This window comes from Rhea pennata, chromosome 6 (genome assembly GCF_028389875.1).
Source record: "Rhea pennata isolate bPtePen1 chromosome 6, bPtePen1.pri, whole genome shotgun sequence".
Taxonomy (NCBI): Eukaryota; Metazoa; Chordata; class Aves; order Rheiformes; family Rheidae; genus Rhea; species Rhea pennata.
In genome coordinates this window covers 23,490,382-23,512,764 of record NC_084668.1, presented here as the reverse complement: position 1 = coordinate 23,512,764, position 22,383 = coordinate 23,490,382, and the positions used below count along the sequence as shown (strand labels likewise).

Genomic DNA, 22,383 nt, shown 5'->3' with positions numbered 1-22,383 from the left:
AGTGCAGCCCTTGAACTGACAGTGCACGTGCACAGCACGGGGAGGCAGCATACGGCTTGGGGCTCGCTCGCACCGCAGGGCACGCGCAGCAGCAGCACACAAGGGTGCACCTCCCACGACGACGTCTCAACCCCTAATCGCACAACTGAAATGGGGTCTCATGAACAGAGATTGGAAAATTGGTACCTACAAGGCATCAGGTTACCGCCAGTCACGCCTAAGATTAATAGTGCTGCACGGAGCTGCTCTGCCCAAACCCTCTTCTAATGAGTCCTGTACTTCTAGGCAGGGTAAAGTTCTCATTAGGTCTCGAGGAGCTTCACAAGACAAGCTTACTCAAAAATACCACTTCGAGGCCTGGGCCCACATCTTTTGGTCCCATTCCTTGGCTTTTTCCCCTCTAACTGGAGTGCGCTTTGTGTTTGTTTCACGGCACACTACTGCACCGTTACCATGGCAGTGCTCCGCACCGAGGGCACGAGCCTGGCAACACCTCGCAGCGCCGTTCAGCGGCAGGGACTAAACCTGCCTGCTCAGTTTGTACTTCGAAAATCTGGTGCTTCAGATTTCTCCACATTTAGGAGACAAAGAGCACTCAGCAGAGCAGACCACTTTTAGCTATTTATTTTTAGCATTGTAGTGATACCAGAAACATGGAAGTAAACAGGAGGTTGTCAAGCTGTTGGAAATAGCGTAAGATTAAACCCATGACACTGAGGAACCCACTGGCCGGGGCAGTATATTAAGCAGATATTTACCTGTTATTTTGAAGACACTTGATTTCAAGCGCTTGTAGAAATTCCTATCATATCTTAATTTACCACATTTAAGCGTTTGCCCGTACCATGCCTGGGAGCTGAGAGGACTTGTGCGTGTGTGGGTGCCACTGCCCTCTCCTGGGCAAAGCCCGCCAGGCCAGGCAGGCCCCTCGCTGCCCAGCGGCGTGCTATCATGCAATACAACGTATATACATTTTTAGAATCCAAAGAGGTAAATTCTGTTGCCTGTCCTGAATAAGAACCTGATCCTGCACACCTACTGCTGGATTTTGAGTATCTTCAACTCCGGAGGGTCCAAAGCAGTTCGTGGAAGAACCTCGGTGCTGGCAGCAGCAGGCCCTTCGCAGAGGAAGGGGGAGCACTGATGCACAACGTCTGTGCGAACACTGACTTCAGCTAAGGGGAATTACGAACAAGGAGCAAGGAGACATCACAGCTGTAATGGTAAACTCTTCCTTTACAGAGCTACATTTAGCAATGCAAAAAATGTTAACACTTGTGTTTTAATTGCAAGTTATAACTGCTTTATGCTGTAAGACTGCCTAAAGGCCAGCAGTCACCATGGCCAAAGCCCTAGATAAACGGTTAAAAGGCAGTTCCTCACTGTACACCTAAGCAAACTGTTTGACCAGACAAGGAGGGGCAGGTGATGAGTGTAATAAATACATGAAGAACTGGAAAGGAAGGAAAAAAGGTAGCTATGCAGGGTAAGGGCAAGCCTCTGCTCCCTCTGAGGTCAGTCACATCTTCCCTTGACTGCAACGGTAAGGAATTGTGGCCCAAGTCCTTAGCCTGAAGGCTCCCAAGAGCTTTAGGTTTAATCTGAATAAAAGAAGAGAAGAGAGCAGGCAGGTTTAATCACCTGCTATCCAACTTCAGGCCCAGCAGTTACCGACAAACAAACAACAGGACATCCATATTGTTCCATTTTAAACAAAAGTATTAGAAAATATCACAAGTGGACCAAAGGAAACGTAAGCCTCATCTTCTGTGGGCTTCATCTCTGCTGCTCTCTCACTCCATTTTCCCACTGTCTGCAGCTAATGTGAGAAAGGTTGCCTTGAATAGCACCAGAAACACTTCTGTTCTAGGGAAAGATAAGGCTCGGTTTTGTTAATATTTATTAACTTGCATATTAGTATTTGCTAATGAATGTAATGGTACATGAAGGATTCTCCTAATGAACTGAAAGATATTTATTCACAAATTTTATGTGAAAATATGGCGATAAGAGCTCAGAGATCAAGGATCAATGGAGGAGTAGGACAGGAAAGAGGAATTAACAGGGATCTATTCTGCAATCTAAGGAAACAGAGAAAATTACCTACCAGAGAATATTTTAACCTCTAATGTATGTAGCTGTCTGAAAATAAAGGAGGGCAGGTATCAACAAATTTGCAATTGTGCACATTATTTCCAGATCATAGATGAATATATACTTACTGGGCTGCTATCTTAATGTACTTCTTTAACAGCTGAACACGCTTGCTGAGTTGAGAGCAAAGACAAATCTCAGTGACCACCCAGAACTGAATTTCATTAAATCTTCTCAAAAACAAGTCCAGATTTGCTGTGGTCTTTTTAAAATTATGTCTTCCAAAAGTGTGGTAGACCAGTTCCAGCTAGGAAAAGGAAAACAGTTTTAGATTTCTTTAGAAATCTCCTTTTTGGAGAACAAAAAAGTGACTAAGAAGAATGAGCAGGTAAGTATCTACTGCCTAAGCATGCCTGAAACTTGCTCTGCAGTTTGTGTGTGGTGTTGTACAGACAACAAGGATTCAGGTTACAAGACCAACAGACAACTGGTGAGGCATGATAAAAGCATAACTGTAGACTATGGATTAATAGCTTAATACCTTGAATAAGACATACTAAAGTAATTCAATAAGCAGCATGTGTTCAGGAGAGGTTTAATTTCATTTTTGCACTTTGCCTGTAGAAGTAAGAATGCCTCACACTTTCAAAACTTCCACGTGCCTTTACTGTAGTATTTTTGAAAATCAAGCTCAGAGGAAATTTGCAAAAAATTGTGCATACCTAAAATATACAGTTAAACATTTTCTAACAGATTCTGATATGCAGAACAGATCCTCATACCTCATGTACACAGTTGAAGAGCTCCCAGTCATAAATTGTCATCTGATATGCTAAATCTTTTGAGCTCATCAGTTCAAATGTTCCTACTGTACCAGTAGATGGTCCCTCTTGTTCTGGTAATGGTGCCTACAAGTGGAAAAATGGTGCAAAATATTTTAGAAATGCTAAATTACATTCTAGGAACATTTCTTTTATAATGTTTCTAATTCTTACAGCATGACCACTTCTCTAAGCCTCTTTATAACAGTAAAACTGAAATTTGTTTTTAATTGCAGGCTAGCTTTAGGAAATGAGAAGCCCTGCACAAAATCAATATCCACTATGCACAGGGTGGTTAGGGAAATTCTGAAAGCTGCTCAGAAGCACTGTGAGGAAAATATAACAGAGTGTTCTTTGCTATTTTTAGCATTGTTCTAAAATTTGAAGCCAAAAATAAATACTTCGATACGGTTAGTGCTCCCTAAGCATATCTATTTTTTAGGAGCATAGGTCAGTCCATAAAACCTTTGTTATCAATTCCCTCTTCTACATACACAAAAATATAGGCCACAAAGCACAAGCCAAATATTTTTGCAAGTAACTGATTCTAATGATGAGAATTATTACATTCACCATACTTTAGAAATCTGCAGCTTTGCAAGATCTTCTGATCATTTCTAAAGTATGCCTCGTACTTTCTCGGTACACAGATACACTATCAGCCATTTTTGATTACAAAATTCCCAGTTATGCTAATGGAAATTATATGCATCGTCTTATGAGGAAAGACTCCTTTAAATAATTCAAGCATCATAACATTTTTGAAAGATATTTCCATACCACCCCCCAAAAAAGATATTTTTCACAGTTTTGCATACCAGTAAATCTTAGATTGAAACGAGATTTAAAATGTGGCTTGAGATTAAACTGCACTTGGAGTAGTGTGTAGTATATATGTAGATCAAAGTGTTTGAGCCAGCCCTGCTAAAATACTAACAAACAACGTTCTTGCAAAATCAAATGCATGCTGAAATACCCTTTGGGAAAGAAAGCATCATTAAAGCTTCCTGTGAATTCACTTTTTAATTCTTTTGTTTCCAGGAGAGGGCAGTAGAGTTCACTTACAAGTTTCTTGCTCAGTTTCTCATTCAGTATTTGCTAGATAATTACAGAATAGGTAATTGTCAACATGGTCCTTTCTGAGTGCAAACCGAATAGAGTCTGCAAGATTATCAGACTATATTTACATACTACAGCATCAAAAATGAGCTTACTGAATGAATCCCCTTTCAGGAAGGTGCAATTTATTACTCATATAAAAAGCACTTGCTGGATTAATATATCATCAAGTCACTTTTTCAATAATATATAGTATATAGTAGCTTTATTTCTGTTTTATTTCCCACTTTGCGGTCTAGGAAAAACTTGTATTGCAAATATCAGTATAACACAAACTAACTAAAAAATAATCTGCAGTAAAGCACAGGAATCTTACAAGCTCCAATATTTGAAATACATATTTAAACTAAGCATTTATCTAAAAAAACCCATCAATCTTAAAATGCCCTGTAGATTCCTCTGTATTGCAATTTGCACGAGCAAAAAAGTTTCTTTAGTTTAAAACAGAGTACAACAGCCATTTGTGTGTAGAAAATCCTAATTTTGTGGAAATTTGAGGAAAGAGACTTTTCCACAAACTGAAAGAGTGTTTTCTCCCCTATTTGGAGACAAACACAACATAACTGTTACCATAACAAACACATATTTTCCAAGGCTAGGAAAGAAGCACTTAGATGTAAACTCATTGCATATTTGCAAATTCATCTGACCCAGAACAATTTTCACACGAGGATTGCCAAGTGTGCTGTGAATACATGCACACACACAGGCAGCAGCTAGAAATTGGAATGTGAACAGATTAAATGAGGAGGGGGGCAGGATTATAAGATTTTTCAAGTTGTTTATACCTGCTTGAAAAAAACTGCAACTGATGAGGGGGTGCATTCTGCCGCGCAGTGCTGAAAACCCCTTCCAGGTGCTGAGTGCTCATCCCTAACTCCTACTGAAGTCAGTTCAGTTGCTGAAAATTAGCACATCACAGCCCTGTATCTTAGAGCTCCCTGTAGCATTTGGAATACTCAATTCAAAGTAAATAGGCAGCACAGTGGAAAAGGCACCCAAAGTCATGGCAGTTTGCTGCCCAGGCCATGTCTGCACAGACAGCAGAGCCAGGTAACAGCGCCCAAGGTAGCTGCACTGACGCAACACCCCTGCTTTAAAGTAGCCTGCCCCATAACAGTATCTACTTGGCAGGATTAATTAACCTTAAGAGAGCACAAGAATTTAATAAACTGAATAAGAGATATCTCTGCATGGAACTACAGTATGCTGTATTTGCATTCCCTGGCTACTAAAATGAAAGCAGCAGCAAAGCACAGATTTTACCATATCTGTAAAAGAAATCAGGCATACATACTAAGTGGCTTGTTAAAGCATACAGGAGGCTGAACCAAGGTTAGGAGTAATAGAGTTCATGCTGACATGACTTGGCAATGACATTTGTTTTTAATGAAATAAAAGGAACAAAAAGTACAGTCAAATCAAACTCTATAAAAGCAGACCCCATGGAGATTGTTAGAATTACTGTATAAACTACAAGTACTTATGAACAATTTTTCTTAAGAAAAATCAGAATTTCTGTCTGGAATATTTTCTGTGATTCTAGTTAGAATCATCTGAGATTTTGACACAGCATTTTGTGGGGGCTCAGAAAGAAAAGATTTTAAGGAATTTACTGCTGGAATCAAGTCTCCAGAACACTTTAATTGGTAACATCTGTCTCCTACAATATATCCCTGTGGCCATGGGAGGTTGTTCTGTAATCAGAACCTCACTGCATGGCCTGGTGGTAATATTTAGCTCTTCCTGTATGCACAGTGCCACAAAGAATATTGCATGGACTTCTGCTACGGTTTAGGAAATTATCACATTATCCTGTTTTTAATTTCAGGGCTTGTCCCATAACACTGTTACAGGCCCTTTGTTGTTAATGTTTCCAGTAGTTTTTACTAAAATATTGATAAGGCAAAAAAGGATAAGAAACATTTGAGCTATTAGTGTTCAAATTAACTGAAAAGTTAAGTTACAAAGAGGTTCTCTGGCTTGCAGGAATTTCTGAGAACTGTATACATACATACCAGTGAATCAAACTGATCACGTGGGCAGGCAAAGAGCCGTCCATTAACACTGAGAGTTGTAAACACTGAAACATCGTGAGGTTTAAGCACGACCTTTTCTGTAAACATGAAACAAAAGATTATTTGTTAAATGTATGTATTAAATGCAGGATTTACTGCAGGATTGACCTAACAGAACAGATCAGCATTCTGGCTATAACTTTAGCACAGTAAAACAATGTTCAAGACACAAGCACATGACAAAAACGTCTTCTTTACCGAAGAAATGGGACAACAGGCTCAGACCAAGCCAGTCTCCTACAGAATGGCATACAGAACTGGAATCCCAGCTCCAAACCATACAGGCAAGCAAAGAAGCCTGTGCTGCCCTCTCTAGAAACAGTTCAACCCCTGCAACAGTCAGGGACCCTTTCATTCTTCACTGAGCTTAGAGATCTTTTCTTACTAGGAAATTGTCTTGGAAGACTCTAACTCCCTAAGGGGATGCTGAAATGTGACTGCATTCAAATATCATTACAGAAGTCCTAAAAAAAAAGAGGAGCACATCACAGGTAAAGAAAAGATTATGAAGCAAGTTATGAAACAGCCTCTTCCAGAATGTGCTGGCTGGCAACAAAAAACCGCCGCAACTGCAAAAAGTAGAGCTGCCTGGTGTCAGTCTTCAGGAAGCGAGCTGTTTTTCGCAAGCATCACTGTTTGTAGAAATGCCTTCCAGCACAGCTCACTTTAGCTCTGTGTGTGCCCACAGGGCCACACTCAAGCAGAGAGCACTCTGACAGCACCACTTCTCCAGCAGAATCCACCTTGCAGTTACTCTGCAGCCTATACCTGACCCCTTGCCAACACTTAGTCAGTGTAGGACTAGGCAGTAGGATGCTCAGTGGTAGTTTACTGGGACAGAGAACGTCATCATTGCAGCATTTTCTACTGTTACTGATTCATATATCTAACCTGACATTATCTATGCTTACCTGACATTTCTGTTGTTAAAAAGCTCTTACAGGTCTTAGAGTGAAGGGAACTTGTGGTAGCCCTGCTCTGTAACATGCAGATACTCAAGCTTCTCCATTTTCCCCATCTCCCACGTGAGTGCCGATGTGTACTGGGGGAAAGGAGGTGCCTCCAAGAGAAAAGCTATGTACTAGCTGAATATGTACGTAACTAGAAAAGCCTTAAATAAATCTATTGCTTTTCATTCCCTCTTAACCTTCTGCTTCACTGTAAAAGAGAAGTGTTTAAGATGATGCAAATACAGTACCTCCCCCTGAACTCATCTTTACTAAGATGAGGCCTTCTCCAGAGCCCAGCTTATCTGCTACTGCGCTGATCACTTCTTTCACAGAGGAAGACACCAGTACCCGGATAGTTGTATAGGTTTGGTCTATGCAGTACACCTTAAACAGAACTAAAGACAAAAAGATTGTGCTGTGTATGCCACATATAACAACCAGATAGAGCTTATTGTACAAACCACTTTCCCTTCAGTAACCACTGCCCACAGATGAAAAAAATATAGCAACAATAAATCACTTCTGTGATTTTTTTTTGTTTGATAGCTCCCAGTTCCTCAGATGTTTTACAATTTCTCTTATGTAAGTGTCCAATTTACTAGAGCTTTTAGTAAACTAGGAAGTGTAAGTATTTCAGTATTGCTACATTATTTATGGATACCAATTCATCTGTCATTTTGTTATATCCCAGATATCATGACAGTATAAACAAATATTTCTTTTCAAGAATCAGGAAAACTGGCTGCACACTCTCTTAAGTACAACAAAATATTTTTTGGATTTTAGATATGACAACAGAACTCTGGTCACAATCAGAACTTAAATTAAACTGGGTTGCAACATGTTTTTCACATGCAAGCATATAATGGCTGAATCAAGAATGTAGACAAGGAAGGAGAATACGCCATCAACAAGAATACGCTTCAATGTGCAGTACAAATTATCTCTTAGAGTAATATGTGAACCCAGGTCTCTGGTTGCCTGGAGATCGATACGATAGTACATCAGCCTGCACAAAGCAGGGCAGCCCAAAGTGACATGAATTTAAGACAAACGAAGTTAGCAAAATACTTCTTCAGCTCAGCTATGAAGCCAAGCCAGACAGCCCCTGGAGTTACAGCTCTCTCTGTGTTTTCTGTATTCACATTGCTGCCTGCCCTATGAACGCCACAGGTGCAGCCATAGGAAAAGCGCAGTCATCGCATGCCCATATAGACGCGAGGTGAAGTCCTTGCATGGCAGGAGCAACTCTTTTGTTTTTTGGAGAGCTAGGAGAAACACTGCTATGGACAGTGGGAGCTGCATCCATGGTAGGATGTCCGCTGTTCGTATGCGGTTACCTCTAAGCTTTTGAAATGGCTCTCTCCGTGGTTTGCTTCACGCCACTAGCTTTCTCAGATACGTTACCTTGCATTTTGTTCCCTTATTTTTATACTATGGTTCACTAGCAAGAGCTGCCCTTTAATTTCAAATGCCTTGAAGCAGAGGCTATTTTTCTGTGATGAAGAAGCACCAAAACGACCATCAAGAGACTGGCCCCAGCAGTTTGCAAAGAAATACCCAGATTTACGAGATTTAATGTGTACATATCTTTGTTTATAAAGAACAGATCTCATTACCACAGCTCAGGATTGTGTTGACAAAGTATTGCTTTTTCCTGCCTGAAGTAAACGACAATGTGAAAAGCTAGTACAACTGAAAATGATAATGTGAGGCTCTGCTGTAAATTTTACCTTGATCTCTTCACAGGAGTCCAACAATAGCAATAGGGCAACCCAGCAGATTGCGCTTGCTAGGCTGCATGCCACAGGGCAGAGACCCAGGGCATGGTTATCTGCTCGACTCGTATCTCGCAAAGGAGTATTTCTGGTGAAACAGCTGTATGTCCTAGCTCAAAACCACGGAGGAGGCTCAAATATGATCTTCAACACCAAATAGTCATTGCCCTGCACCTGAGTAGACACTCTCCATACTGGTTCTTGCTTGTTTTATTCATTGCCTATTTTAAAGGTTCCTTCTTTTTCCTCTGAGGAAGCTGAGTATTTTATAGCACAAATAACTGATGGAAATGATCAGGAGTGTTTCAAAGCAATGATGAAGGAGAATGTCGGGTAAGCAAAGCAAATAGCTTGCTTCAGGCAAAGCTTGTAAATTGTAGGTACTTTTGTTTATTTTTAGACCTTGGCAAATTTAATGCAAATCCCAGTGGCTTGAGAAAACTTTGCAAATAAGAACTCACCTTCATCACTGCCCCTGATAGGTTGGCGTTTCTGTGCTCTGTCATCACTTGTGTTAAACAGCTGCAGAAGAACTTTATGCTGTAAAATTAATCATCATGATTCACGTTAATGCAAGAAGAAACACTGGGGAAGACCTGAATTGCAATAAATCCCGTGTCAATGGCAGGAAATAAAGTTGTAATGCAGAGTTTGACACTGAAATGTTAAAAACTATTTCTCAGTGTTTGTTTTAATATATCCAAGATTATTATGCTTACAGATTTGCTGTGCTAAAAGCTTTTATTTTAGAAAATGGACAAATAAAGTTATCTTACCTTCTTTTGAGATGCTTTAGGTTCTTCTGAACTATAAAAAGATTAAAATAAAATATATTATTAAATATTACCTGGAAGATTTTATCTACAAAATCACTTAACAGAATCCTCCTGTCAAACTAGAGTATCAGTGTATTCATGTTTGCTTATATTAAAAAAAGATTAGATAATACCATAGTTGATCTACAACCAAGGCAGGGAAAATACCATTCAAAATTGATGCAAGCATGAAACAAGCAGCCAGTTTGGTTTCAACGATGTGTGCATAATTTCTTATTTCTTCTGTAAACCCTTTTACGAGAGAGTTTGGCATTTGCAAGAATGATGTTGAAAGAGAGGGTCACAAACACACATCCAAACAAACATTCATGTTAACATTGTCTTGTGTGACCGAACACCTTTCATAGAATTAATTTTTAATAGATGTAAACAACAAATTTTCTTGATTTATTTACTGAGAAAAAGTGGGGAGGGGGAGAAAGAAAAGAAGCAAAAAATGCTTACACTTGCTTTACAATTTTCTCTAGCTCTAGAAGTTGCTCCTTTAGTGCTGCAATCATTCTTGTATCATCTGATACAGACACATAAAATTCCTGTAAACAGCACAGAATAGTCTTTAAATAACTACAGAGGTAAATGAACAGTACACAAAATAGAGGACTATGAGGAAACATCTGATAGTTTAACGATTATAACAAATGATAATCTGAACAGGGGAACACATGTTGGGGCCAAGCTTATCTTACTTCTACTTGTCTATCTCCAGCTGATTTAAAGTAAGAGTAAAATATGCATGACAAGAGACAGGAGACAAAAGTGCTTTCTTAGCCTACTGTTTAATCACTGCTTTTACCAACACTGCATTTCTAGATTATCAAGGAGAAAGACCATAGAACTCATAAATAATCAGGCATGACTGCTGTTGCAGTCAAGTAATTTTGCTTAAAACCAGTCTTTCTGTGATCGCTATGGCTAGAGTTAACCCTGAAAATAATTGCATTGTTCTTTACTTTCTTAAAAAGAATTCAACTTTGGCCATGCTTCTTAGTATCAGCCTATTTCCTATCTCATCTCTAATTTTTCTTAACATACTGTTTTCAGTCAAAGCTTTGAGTTCCTCTCCTCCAGAACCATTCCTGCTCTTTTTCAGTCTGGCTTTCATCCCATGTATTCTGATTTTTCTCACTGTGGTATGCGATGACCCCTCTTAGAGCAAAACTCAGGACCACTGTACCACATATCCTCTACGACATGGTGCACTTGAAATCGTTGGTCACTTTTTTCTACTTAAAATCTTATCCATACTTGAACTCTGACCTTGTCCTCCCGTCTTCCTACCTCTTTGAGCTTGCCCTCAACACCTTCCTTCAGATAATCAACTTAATTGAGCTCCAGATTTTGGAAAAACTTATCTCCATCTAAGATTTACTTTTCTTCTCCCTTTCTTGCACTCTATCACTGATTAATTGCCCTTATCTGTGCAGATGAAACTACAATTTTTGAATTGGAAACCAACATCTCTACCATTTTATGCTAGTCTTGTCTGCCTCTGTTCAAAACAAAAATTTCTTGGACATCTCTATATATACATTTAAATGGTAGCCAAAACTCAGAATAGCTAGTAAATGCTTTTAAGCAATGCCTACCAAGCCACGCTGCTACCTAACATTTTGGACGTTATGGAAATATAACCTGTTGTACAGGCCTGTAATCTTCTATCACCTTTGATACTCTTCTCTACCACTTCTCATAGACGTCCCTTCACTCAGAAGGCCTTTCTCAGTCTTTTTACCCCCTTTTTTAGTGGATCACTTGCCACCGAGCTGTTGATTCTCACTGCCCCAACCTGCTCCAGGATATCAGCTGCCACAGGCCACTTGTTAAATTTCCAAGCAAGTTGCATCATTATACCGCTTCAAACTCCACTCAAAATTCTTTCACACCTACATAAAATTGACCCAAAGAAGGATTTATGTGCTTGCAAATAGTAAGTTTTTTAAAGTGTAACAACTGGCCTAATAAAATACATTATCTCTGTCTCCAAAGCTTGTCTCTTATGAAAAGCTTGCGCATATGGGCTTGTTGTATGATAAACCTGTCTGTCATACTTAAGGCCCGTCTGTTAACTCTTGTCTTAGATTCAATTTTAAACTCTTTGGGGCAAGACCTTCTGCTCTGTGTTTGCATAGTCAGTAAAACATGTGATTGTGGTCCATATACTCACTAGATAATAATAATGGCAATCATGACTTATATGTCATTGACAGAGCATCTTAGAAATACAAAGACTTGTCATCTGCCACAAAGACCTTACACTCCTAACAGTTACTAATACCTGAGTAATTAGGTTGTTTTAAGGTATCAAGAGAGTACTGAAGGCAAAGATCTTAAGTTCTAATAGCTGCAGCACAGCTTCCATTCAAATGGAAATGACTTTTGGATTTGTACTGTGACAATCCTCCAGCTCCTTCCTGGCACACTTCAGGCAGACACAAGCTTCACCTCAGTTCAGCCTGGGTCCTTTGAACTATTTGCAAAAGTGACTGAAAAAAGCAGCTTCAAATATTGCTATAAAGCAATCAACCCACATGGTACTCCGAAAGGGGTCTGCAACTCTAGAAGGTGTTTTCAGAGTCTCAGTGGTTTACAACAGTTCAACCACTGTTGCAGCAAGTATGCTGCCTGCAGCTAAAACCAAGGAAAAACAATTATGAGTTTGCACTCTGAAATGACCCATTTTTCTTTACTTTGTAACAGAGTTCAGAGAACGAGAACAGGTTTTCAGCTCATCTTCCTTGCTAGACACTTTTCAGTACAATAATACAATGATTCCTTCATACCTCCAAAAAGGCCATTGCTGCTTCATCTTCTTGTAGCAAATCTCCATACAAAGCAGCCCACTGCAGAACCAGCCGAATGACTCGCCTTTTATTATTGAGGGCATAATCCATTTTCTCCTGCTCTGTACCCTGAGAAGGCTGGGCATGGTAGGTGCCATGGTGTCAAGGAAAATGCTCAGTGATTGAAAACATCAGAACCAGTACAAATTCACCAATAACCGAATTTAGTAAGCAATTTTCAGAGCCTTCAAACAAAATGTTCCAGTATACAGTTTTGATTTCTGACTGGGGCTATTATAAACATTTGCAGACTTTTCACATTTGTTCTAAAAATTAAAAGCACAGTGATTTCTCTAAGGATGATAGGAATGATCATAATCCTACAAAAGAGAATGCTGTAGGGAGCAGAACAGAAATGATACTTGGGACAATGGAGAAGAAGATTAACCTCAGAGACTGAAGAAAGAGAATTCCTCCTTTTTCCTTTCTGGAGACAGTCAGAAAAAAAAGAGAGAGAGAGAGAGAGAGAGAGAGAAAAATATCACTTTGTGGTTATAAACCATTTCAATCTTCCTTCTCTAAGGAAGACTTTTGGAATGAACCATCAGCCTTACCCCTCTTATTCAGAGAAGTAGTTCTCTAGTCTCTAAATAAGAGAACTTCTCTAAAAGTTCTCTAGTTAGAAAAGTTCATGGTCTAAATTGATTAGACAGACATAGGGCAAAATAATAAATAAACTGTAAAGTAGCCTTATTTTCCAGATGAATAAATGGGAAGTTTCCACTCTAAAAACTGTATCATATTTGGGACACAATATTTTGTGATAATTATTTTGTGACAATAAGAAAAAATGGGAAATTTTTCATTGACCTTTTAACAGTGAAACTTCAACATTACAAAAATAGGCAAATAGCAAAAAAGGCAAAAAATAACACTTATTTAAAGTAAAAGAAGAAAAAAAGTAAAGGTACAAATAAACTGCAAGCATGTACTATTTCTGCAAGTAGAAAAGCACTTCTTTTAAGTATAGAACATCTCAGCCCTCTCACTAAAGCTATAATTTGAAAGTTCTGGCCACTTAAAGATCTCCACTGACATCTCAAATCAGTGGAAAAAAAAAAAGACTGAAGAACTCAGCCTGGCCTTCAGACTCAGGCAACAGCAGGAAGGTACAAAAGATCCAGTGAATCAAGACTGATTCTTTTGAATCACTGAATATGCCAGAAACAGATCTGGCAATTTGTGTACCTGCTTCTCACTGATCAGAGGTTAAAAATACATATTTAAACCATTTCCCAATAAACTGATTGAGTAAAAAGTAAGCAGAGAATGAGTGCAGTTATTGAAATTCTGATTCGGGGTTCTCATGAACAATAACACTTCCAATACGGAAAAAAGTTTTTTTACTTAAATACTGACATTCTCTCACTCACCACAAAGTCCAGCATCCTTTAAAGCAATAATTAAAGTTGCTCTAACTTAAGATTTTAAAATATTAATTAGAAAATTAAAATATTAATAAGAAAATGGTCTGTAAGATCTATATTTTAAGATTCTCATTTAGAATTATAATGAGATCTCACTTGTTTTTCTCTAATAAATGTTAACATTCTTTATATTAATAAAATAGAATGGGAAAAAGTATTTATTAACTCATTTTTCAAATGATCCTCCTGCCCAACACCCCCATCCACATAGAGACTAGACATGTTACCAAGGTTACTGGGGCAATCATTTGACTGACAAACTTTTAGAAAGGTGAATTTTAATTTTGTTTAGAAAGCTTTAAAATGACTAGGGAATTAAAACATGTCAGCATATTTATAAGAGCAAACAAGTCAAAAGGTCATAAGAAGTAAATAATACATTGCAAGCTATTTGCTCTAATGTCTTGGGGAGCAAGTTTAATATTCTACTGAGTCATTTTTCTCATGCCATTTTTTACAGCTCAAACACTATAATTATTCCATGTATTTTTACCTTCTTATTAACTGACTCACCACAGGCACTGGTAATTTTTCTGTATTTTTACTGCTCATTTATATTACTTGCTCTTCTATTAACATTATCATATGGAAAGTCAGTGAAAGGTTCCCCAGTTTTTATGGGATCCACAGGATGCAGATTCACTGCAGATCACAATCAGAAGTAAAATATCATGTATTCTTGCAATAAGTGTCAGATAACTGTAAAACATGTATCAACACCAACATGGTTAGAGTTCAATATACATATTTCTAATTCTGTCTAGCATATGCTAGGAAATGAAAGCCATTTTGAAGTCTATTCCTCCTTGCGTGGGAAAATTTAACCATATCAGTAACTCTGCCAAATCAGTATTCATTACTACAGTGGAACAGAAACTATTTTGCTGGCGTGATAATAAAGGAGGTTCACAAAACATACGTGAAATTTTATATAGCTGTGCAAAACGAATACATGTTTTCCTCTCTTCCTTATCTTAGCTAGTTTTTCTAACAGAAATATACCTATCAGATGACTACAACTAAATTACACTGTTTATTGATGTTTCCAAATTGAGTGAAATCAAAACAACCCCTTCAGGTTTGTCAGCTTACTTCCATTTGCCTGTCATGCATGCCTCAAAGAGCAAGCTAAAAACTATCTGCAGAAGCCAGGGGCACTGTTTGTTTATGCAAGGGAAAAGAAGGAAGGGACAGGGAGAGAGAAGAGACACTCAGACAGCAAAACTAAGAAAACTGGCCCTGAAACATCACTTATAAAGCTATTGGCTTTCCCAAAGTACTAGAGACAGAAATAATCAAAACAGAAATTCTGAATAACCATGGGCTTTAACATCTGTTCTCAGAACATCTTGTGGCTTATATTATGGATTATACAATATTTAATCAGTTTGTCTGATACATACATTCTCTCTCTTATACCCACAGGTACACATAGACAAGTCTTTCCAGTGGAAGCAAATGCCAAACTGGAGGGAAATAAATGTTCATAATGAAATGTGCAAAAAGATAATCATCTACAGTGAGCAAAAGAGAGGTTTATACATGGAAAATGTTTAGACAGTGGCCCTTTAAATATGAACTCTTGCACACCTGTGTACACACTTACTCTATCCCAAGAATGCTTCTGGAGACGTTACTTTGTTCCCGTTCTTCTTGTGCATTTGTCCTCTAACAAGTTGCAGCTGTGAGAATTTCTCTATTTCCATCTTGGTGAAGAAGAGAGGGAAACAGGGCCTCTGTCGTGTAACCCTACATACAGGACATGTGCCTATTACATGATCCAGGAGATGGGAGCATATCCTTCGCTTCCCTATAAAAAGAAATAAGTATTTGATTTTTTAATATTGCAGGATCCGTATACTTCAATAACCAAAAAAGAGTGGTGTGTCAAGGGAGAGCCCAGTGTAAGCTCCGAATCCTGAGCAATCAGAAATGTTGCTTAGCCAAAATGGTGCACCCATCCATTCCTCTCAGCCTTAAAGAATTTATGGATGACCAGACGCTGCAGTACAGGAAGAGAAAAGCTAAATAATTTATATCCTGTACTATGCTTGAAAGCACTACAACAGTCTAGTTCTACTAGTACTTACATGCTGCCAGCTAAAACAGTATCCTAAGAAAATAGACTTGTATTGATTCAAAATTGGCAGCTGGAGCAAAAATAGTGTCTCTGACTGAATTACTGTTTTTCTTTTTCTTTTTCCATTTTAATTTCTTCACTGAGCATAACTAATTTCTCTTTAGTGTCACAGTACTGGCAAACATATTTTGTAAAGTGATTTTGCTTAAAAATAGATGAGTTCTGTTAGCAACCTTTCAACTCAACCTTTCAAAAATGGATTTCAATAGTACAACCAACAGAACACAGTTTCATTTTCCACATTCGGAGTGGACCAAATAAACAACCACGCAGTTCTAGGAAAAGCTGACACTAAAGCAGTGGGATGCTCGTTCCTTCCAATCCCCCTCCTCCTCACCGAGAGGAATTAGCACACAGCTTGCCACGACCCACTTAAGTCGTGTATTAGGCTTACTCTCCTCTCTAGGATAGAGTTCATCATACCAGAATGTATACATAAGTGACACTGTCATTTTGATCTTCAGAAAAGCTTTTTCCCTGTAAATAATGAGGTACTTTTGCTTGCATGCTGGATTTCCCCAGCTACTGGATATCGGACTGATTCTGTTATAACTAAGGGTAGACAAACCTCAGCATCAAACGGACTGATTCAATAATATGAACTAGATTAACCTGAAAAAAAGATTAAAAGTGCTGTCCCCTTTTCCCTTCTCAAGGGTGTTAGCAAGAGCATTTCATAGTATTTTTGATATCCAAAACTATGTAGTTCTGGAAAACATCTTTGTTGCAGGTGTATGAACAATTTTCCCTAGATCAGTTCTGTGGGTCCAAAGGTTTTCAAAGCAATTTCTCTTCCTGCTAGGAGTAACAGAAATGGATTCTCAAGCTTGCTAAACAACAGCACGATGCTCTATTTTGTGGTTTCAGGGTGTTAGCTTTCCCAGATGTCCCTTGCCCTGCTGAGCTTCAAGAACAGCACACTTTCTTTCATTCCAATCTGATTCTAAAAAATAAATAGGGAACTGGTGCTATTATAGCCCTGTCAGAATTCTATAAAACTGCAAACATAATATGTTTATTTTATGCTCCAAGTCTGCTGATAGCTTCATGTAGTCTAACCTGCCTGCACAAAAGGCAAGCTCTTCAGTGCTCAGCAGCTCCCCAGACTAAATGACCTGCTGGAAACTGGCTGATACTTATTTCCTAGACTCCTTTGTAAAATATGCCGACAGTGTAAGAATCCCCTCCAGCTCTTGATACTATCCACTATAAGTTTTCATTTCCTAGGTATTCACACACAATTTACATTTCTCACAGTGTCTGTTAACATTTGTTATAGACTATAATTACACATTTTTATTATTTTTATTTCTAATTGCATTAAGGCAGTGTTTAGGAACTGCTTACTCATAGTACTACTATGGTACTAATTCAGGTACTCCTTTGTTTGATGCACTTTGCAGGTACACTATAAAGTGGATTATCAAAATCTGAAAAAATCTTAGATGCTGTGATTCAGCAAAAAACAAGAAAGACAGAAAGAAGAAGGATATAAAACAGGTAATCCAAACTTTAATGTATTTTCACTTACCTGGTGAAGGGACATGAGGCTTCTTTTCCTTAATATAGCAATCAACAGAGGAAGGATAACTATTTTCATGCTCCAGGACTACATCTCATCATGCTTTGGGTATACACCATTTCAGGGTTGTGGGCTATGAAGAGGCTGTTAGTCAAACACTAAGTACCTACCCAAAAGGCACAACCTGCATGAAACTTGATTTACACGTGGGGAGAGAATTTGCAGTCTCATCATTGACAGATAAAGTTTTAAAAGATATGTAACTTTTCCATTACAAAAGGATATTGTGCCATCAAGGTTGGGCAGAGCTGACTATTTGGCATAAAAACACAGTGCATCATAATAAAATCATTCAAAACAGAATCTGTGAAAAGAAAAGAAAAGAAAAGAAAACAGCAAATTAAGCTATTGCAAACAACTTGGGAACTACAAGGATAAGGCTTCTTTCATCATTTTACAGAGCTGAAAGATCTTATTAGTTACACACCATAATGAGGTCATTTTGCACTTTGTAGGTGTTATTAAGTATGAATATGGGGAATGTAGAAATATGAGATGAAATATTAAGCTTCTATTCTTGTCTGCACTGATCTTTGCAGTTATGTTATCGAGAAATTTGCCTGTGTCAGTGGAGCCCTGAAGTGCAACACTGCAACCTTGATTCAACAACCCTTGGGTGTATGTGCCTAGCTGAAGTACAGTTCCACGTCGTTCTAAGTTCATTAGGCTCAGACAAAATACTTCAGAAAAAGAAAGTTTGGCACAGCCAGAAATAAAAAAAAAAAAAAAAAAAAAAAAAAAAAAAGACCCGCACAAAATATTTGGGTATACTTCTCCTATACAAGTTAAGTTTAGATACTGTAGCATAAAAGAATCAGGCCTACTGCACCTCGCTACTTTAATGCTGCTGGATTTGGCATGAGAGAACTACAATATCAAACAGCACATTCAGTATATTCTATAAAGGAGAAGGCAAATCATTTATTTCTTCGCTGAGTTCCTAGAAATGAGCAAAAGACCTAAAAGAGGTAACAGCACAGTCAAAGACTGGTTTTTATTTTGATTTAAAAACACCACAGTTGCTTCATTTACACTAAAATTTATATGGATATTAGTAGTTTATAGATTGGTAGTATACCATGAGATTTTATTTGGCAACAGAGAAAGCTCTTTCTTCCCTCAAAGTGATTTGTGGTTCACTGGTGTAAATCAGAGTTTACATTATCTTTGTACTTGTGATGACAAGAAGGATTTATACAGCCTGTCTATGGAGACCATCATAAGCTTGGAGACCTGGCAGTTAGAATATTATTTTACTTTTAAACTATGCAATTTTTATATGGAATCACTAAGAAATGATAAACACAATACTCTGGGGTACCATTTCTACAGTGCAATTTTTCATATTGGAGAAACATTTAAAAACCTTTTAAGTAAGGGATGTCAGATAAAATCTACTGAGACAGCTGTATCATCCATATTACATCATTGCTTCCACTGTAATTTACATTTGAAAATATATCTTAACTGATGAAATTCACTGCTCTTAAGGTCTCCAGGAGGCTGGGGATTTTTCTTTGCACGATGTCTAGAACAATGTGGATTTTAACTGCTTTTAAATTAAAGGACTTCATAAACTACAAATCAGAATTTTTAGCTGTTTGAGCTTCTACCTCTTAAAAATTGCTTTGTTTGTGAAATTGACACTTTGTATCCCATTAGGCTACATGTATCTAATTTTGCCACTGGATTTTGGGGGGAAAAGTTTTAAAGGATTTCAAAACTAAAAATGTTTAGAAAATCCATAATATGTACATAGTATGAATAGTAAACTTGCTATTATATATGTCCAGGTTTAAAGAACAAATGTTCTGCTTTTAATTCTAATAATTAGGAATCTACAAAAACAATTTTTATTCTTAAAAGCAGTTGAAATATATGATGTAGAAGCACTTCTGAAATCTTTTACAGATTTCTCCAGTGCTACGAGGTCAGTAATAGATTAAGTGTGGATTATTTAAGAACAACTTTGAATATGTACTTCTTAGACATTTGAAAAGTCAAAAAAAAAGCTTGCTAAAGCAATGCCTAGTAGCTTAATGAAAAGGTCTGAGTCAATTTATCATAAATAGGAGATTTTTTTTCTGATTTTTCTTTTAATTAAAATACTTACTGATAATAAGTCAGCAGATACCTGTATCCTTAAATCTAAATTCCCTATTAGTCAGCCTATTCAGTGCAGCTGCAGCAATGTGCATACCGGGGATTTGGCCTTTGGTATGCTCAGTTCTTCTCTTTTGAGTAAGAATTCTTCTCTCCCTGCACATGGGAAAGTATTGCAAAATAAATAACCTACACGTACTGTGATACGGACACGAAAATTTTAGATGACTTAGCCTAGCATAACAGGATGGCTGGAGGAATCAAGCTAGTTCACAGTATTATGTGACAGCCAGAAGAACACGTATGAGTAACATTGTTATCTGATAGTAATATATCTTCTTCTCCGGCCTTAGCTGTGCCTAATGAAAGTTATTAGCAGTGGGCTGGCACATTTTGAGATTTTGCTGCTTTACTCTGAATGGATAGTCTAGGGGGACTGGATTGTTATCTTTAATTCTAGGTTTCCTAGGCTTTTTCTCGGTTGTTTCAGAGCATTAAATAGTTTTTATTCCGGGAAAGAAGACCACTAGCTGCTTTCCAAAGTATAATACTGCAGTCTATCCCCAGCAATACCATCTTAAGCATTAATAATAACACAGTTTTTGTCACATAACTCTACCTGTTGCTTCATTTAAAGTTGCTTCAAGGCGCATAGTTTCTAGAAAGTGCTCTAAAATTTTCTCTGGTGTTCCTGACATCACAATATACCTGAGGAAGGGAAACAAGCAGTTAGTGTCTTACAGGCAAAACAGAGAAACAACTGGGTACCAGCAACGAGATCCAAGATTGCTGAGTGCCAGAGGGCAAATATCTGCTCTGACCCAGATCTCTATGTGGCTCAGGAAAAATCACACTCAGATTTTGCTAGTGGTTTCCCATCTGTAAAACGGGAGCAATAACACGCAGGGAGTGAGAGACGACAGAGAGCCCCTTCCCCACACCGCTACTCCACTACACCACCACCACAGTTCCACTAACACCAGCAGAGCTGCACTGTGTAAAACTGGGGACACGCCATCAGAAATGCTTCTCTACTGAGAATAAATGTCTCAGTAATTACAGCAGTTTTTAGTCATTAGAGGGTGTTAACAGACTAAGAGACTGAGAACTAGTGTGCATCACTGTCAGAGCAACCAAACAAATTCCTGTAGCACTGCTGGTCTGAAAAGATGAGGGCAGACAGTGAAATACCACACTGCATCTTTAAATTTGTGTAATGCCTTAGATAGCCAAGGTAAGTAAATGTTGCAAGTAGATAGACTTACTGTTGTACCATTTCCAGTAGTAAATCTAGGGAGGTGAGAAAATTAGTGCAATAGTCAGGTTCCTCCTGTCCAGTGTAGGAACATTGGCAAGATTTTAAGTATCAGCAGAATACTACAGGATATCGCCAAACTTGTCCTGCTGTCTTTTTTCCTTCCTTGCAGATAGTTTTTTTTTTTTAATCTTTCTCTCCATTCTTTCAATCTTTGCATGCTTTTTTTCCCTTTTTTTTGGAATCCAACTGATAAAGTATAAAATTAAAAAAAAAAAAAAAAAAAAGGAAAGAAAGGAAAAGAAAAAGAAAAGGAAAAACTCCGAGAAGTGAAGATACTCTGCTCCTGCTGAGAAATAAGTGGTGGAGCTGAGCTCCTGGGAGCCCCTCCTCACTTTGAGCACTGTCCATCAGTTCTTTTACCTGTCAACCCCTTTGGAAGAACTGTATTGATGTCCCAAGAACACAAACACTTGTCAAACCAGTGCACATTCTCACAGAGATACTAACCAAGTATCTAAGTGAGTGAAGCAGAGAAACTGCAGTTTGCTGTACTCTAAATATGAAAGTGAAAATGAACAGTGGAGTGACTCGCAGAGCTGCTGAATTTATCCTGCATGAGTGTCATCACCCATGAAGAGGAAGTTAGATCTTGGAGTGAGAACTTCAGAGCTAGTCCTTCGAAGCAGAACTGTCACTGTTGGAAAGCATGGCTCTAGGAGCAGTGGCAGAAGAGGAGACAGTAGAGTCTAAACTGCAGCTTTAATGATTTGCTCCCAAAAGCAAGTATTCCACAAGGTTAAGGTGGAGGAAATGGGTTTCTTTCCTGGCTGACTGGATCTCTCGGTGAACAACTATGGGGTGCAGAACATTTTTCTAGGTCAAATCCTAGATACTTTAGGGAGTAAAGCCTGAATGTCATTTTCAAAAGCAGTGAATTCACCTTGAAAGATCTAAAATATAAAGACTTTGCCAACACACTGCTAGCAAAGTAATCTGACTACTGAAAGGCATTCAGTGAACTTTCAGGGTATCTTCCTCTTTTGGGTGGTTTGTGTCTATCTGTCATTATTATTAGCGAAAGTTCCCTTCCTAGCACATTCATAGTACCCCAAAGCTGCCCAAATGCATAAAATACTTACAGAAAGGAAATTCTGAGCTTTCACTGCAAATATTCCTGGAACGTAAGGTCTAAAATACAGCCTAACTTAACCAGGGTTTGTAAACAGGCCTAGCTATTTTTATCATTCAAAACAGCTCAAATTTTGAAGAAGGAAATGTTAAATAACAAGAACAATGCTGGTGTAAAGGTCCTGCAAAGGTGGTGGTGTTTGGAATATGTTTAAATGGAACCCTCACT

The 22,383-nt window shown here is 38.2% G+C and overlaps 1 protein-coding gene and 1 long non-coding RNA gene across 2 annotated transcripts in view; one reads left to right on the top strand and one right to left on the bottom strand.

Annotated features, from left to right (window-relative positions):
- RAPGEF4 (Rap guanine nucleotide exchange factor 4) overlaps nt 1–22,383 on the bottom strand; it is a 161,703-nt gene that overhangs the window by 15,675 nt on the left and 123,645 nt on the right. Inside the window, exons 16-25 of the mRNA XM_062578544.1 lie at nt 20,388–20,476; nt 17,891–17,969; nt 12,457–12,607; nt 10,121–10,209; nt 9,617–9,647; nt 9,302–9,380; nt 7,311–7,457; nt 6,053–6,150; nt 2,877–3,002; nt 2,223–2,401 (exon numbers count right to left, since the gene is read on the bottom strand). Coding sequence (XP_062434528.1) covers nt 2,223–2,401; nt 2,877–3,002; nt 6,053–6,150; nt 7,311–7,457; nt 9,302–9,380; nt 9,617–9,647; nt 10,121–10,209; nt 12,457–12,607; nt 17,891–17,969; nt 20,388–20,476 — 1,068 coding nt within the window. The remainder of the gene's footprint in view (nt 1–2,222; nt 2,402–2,876; nt 3,003–6,052; nt 6,151–7,310; nt 7,458–9,301; nt 9,381–9,616; nt 9,648–10,120; nt 10,210–12,456; nt 12,608–17,890; nt 17,970–20,387; nt 20,477–22,383) is intronic.
- Nucleotides 977–21,526, top strand: LOC134141936 (uncharacterized). Its single transcript, XR_009958754.1, has 3 exons — nt 977–1,223; nt 17,487–17,583; nt 21,282–21,526. It is a non-coding gene; the product is annotated as an uncharacterized LOC134141936 (long non-coding RNA).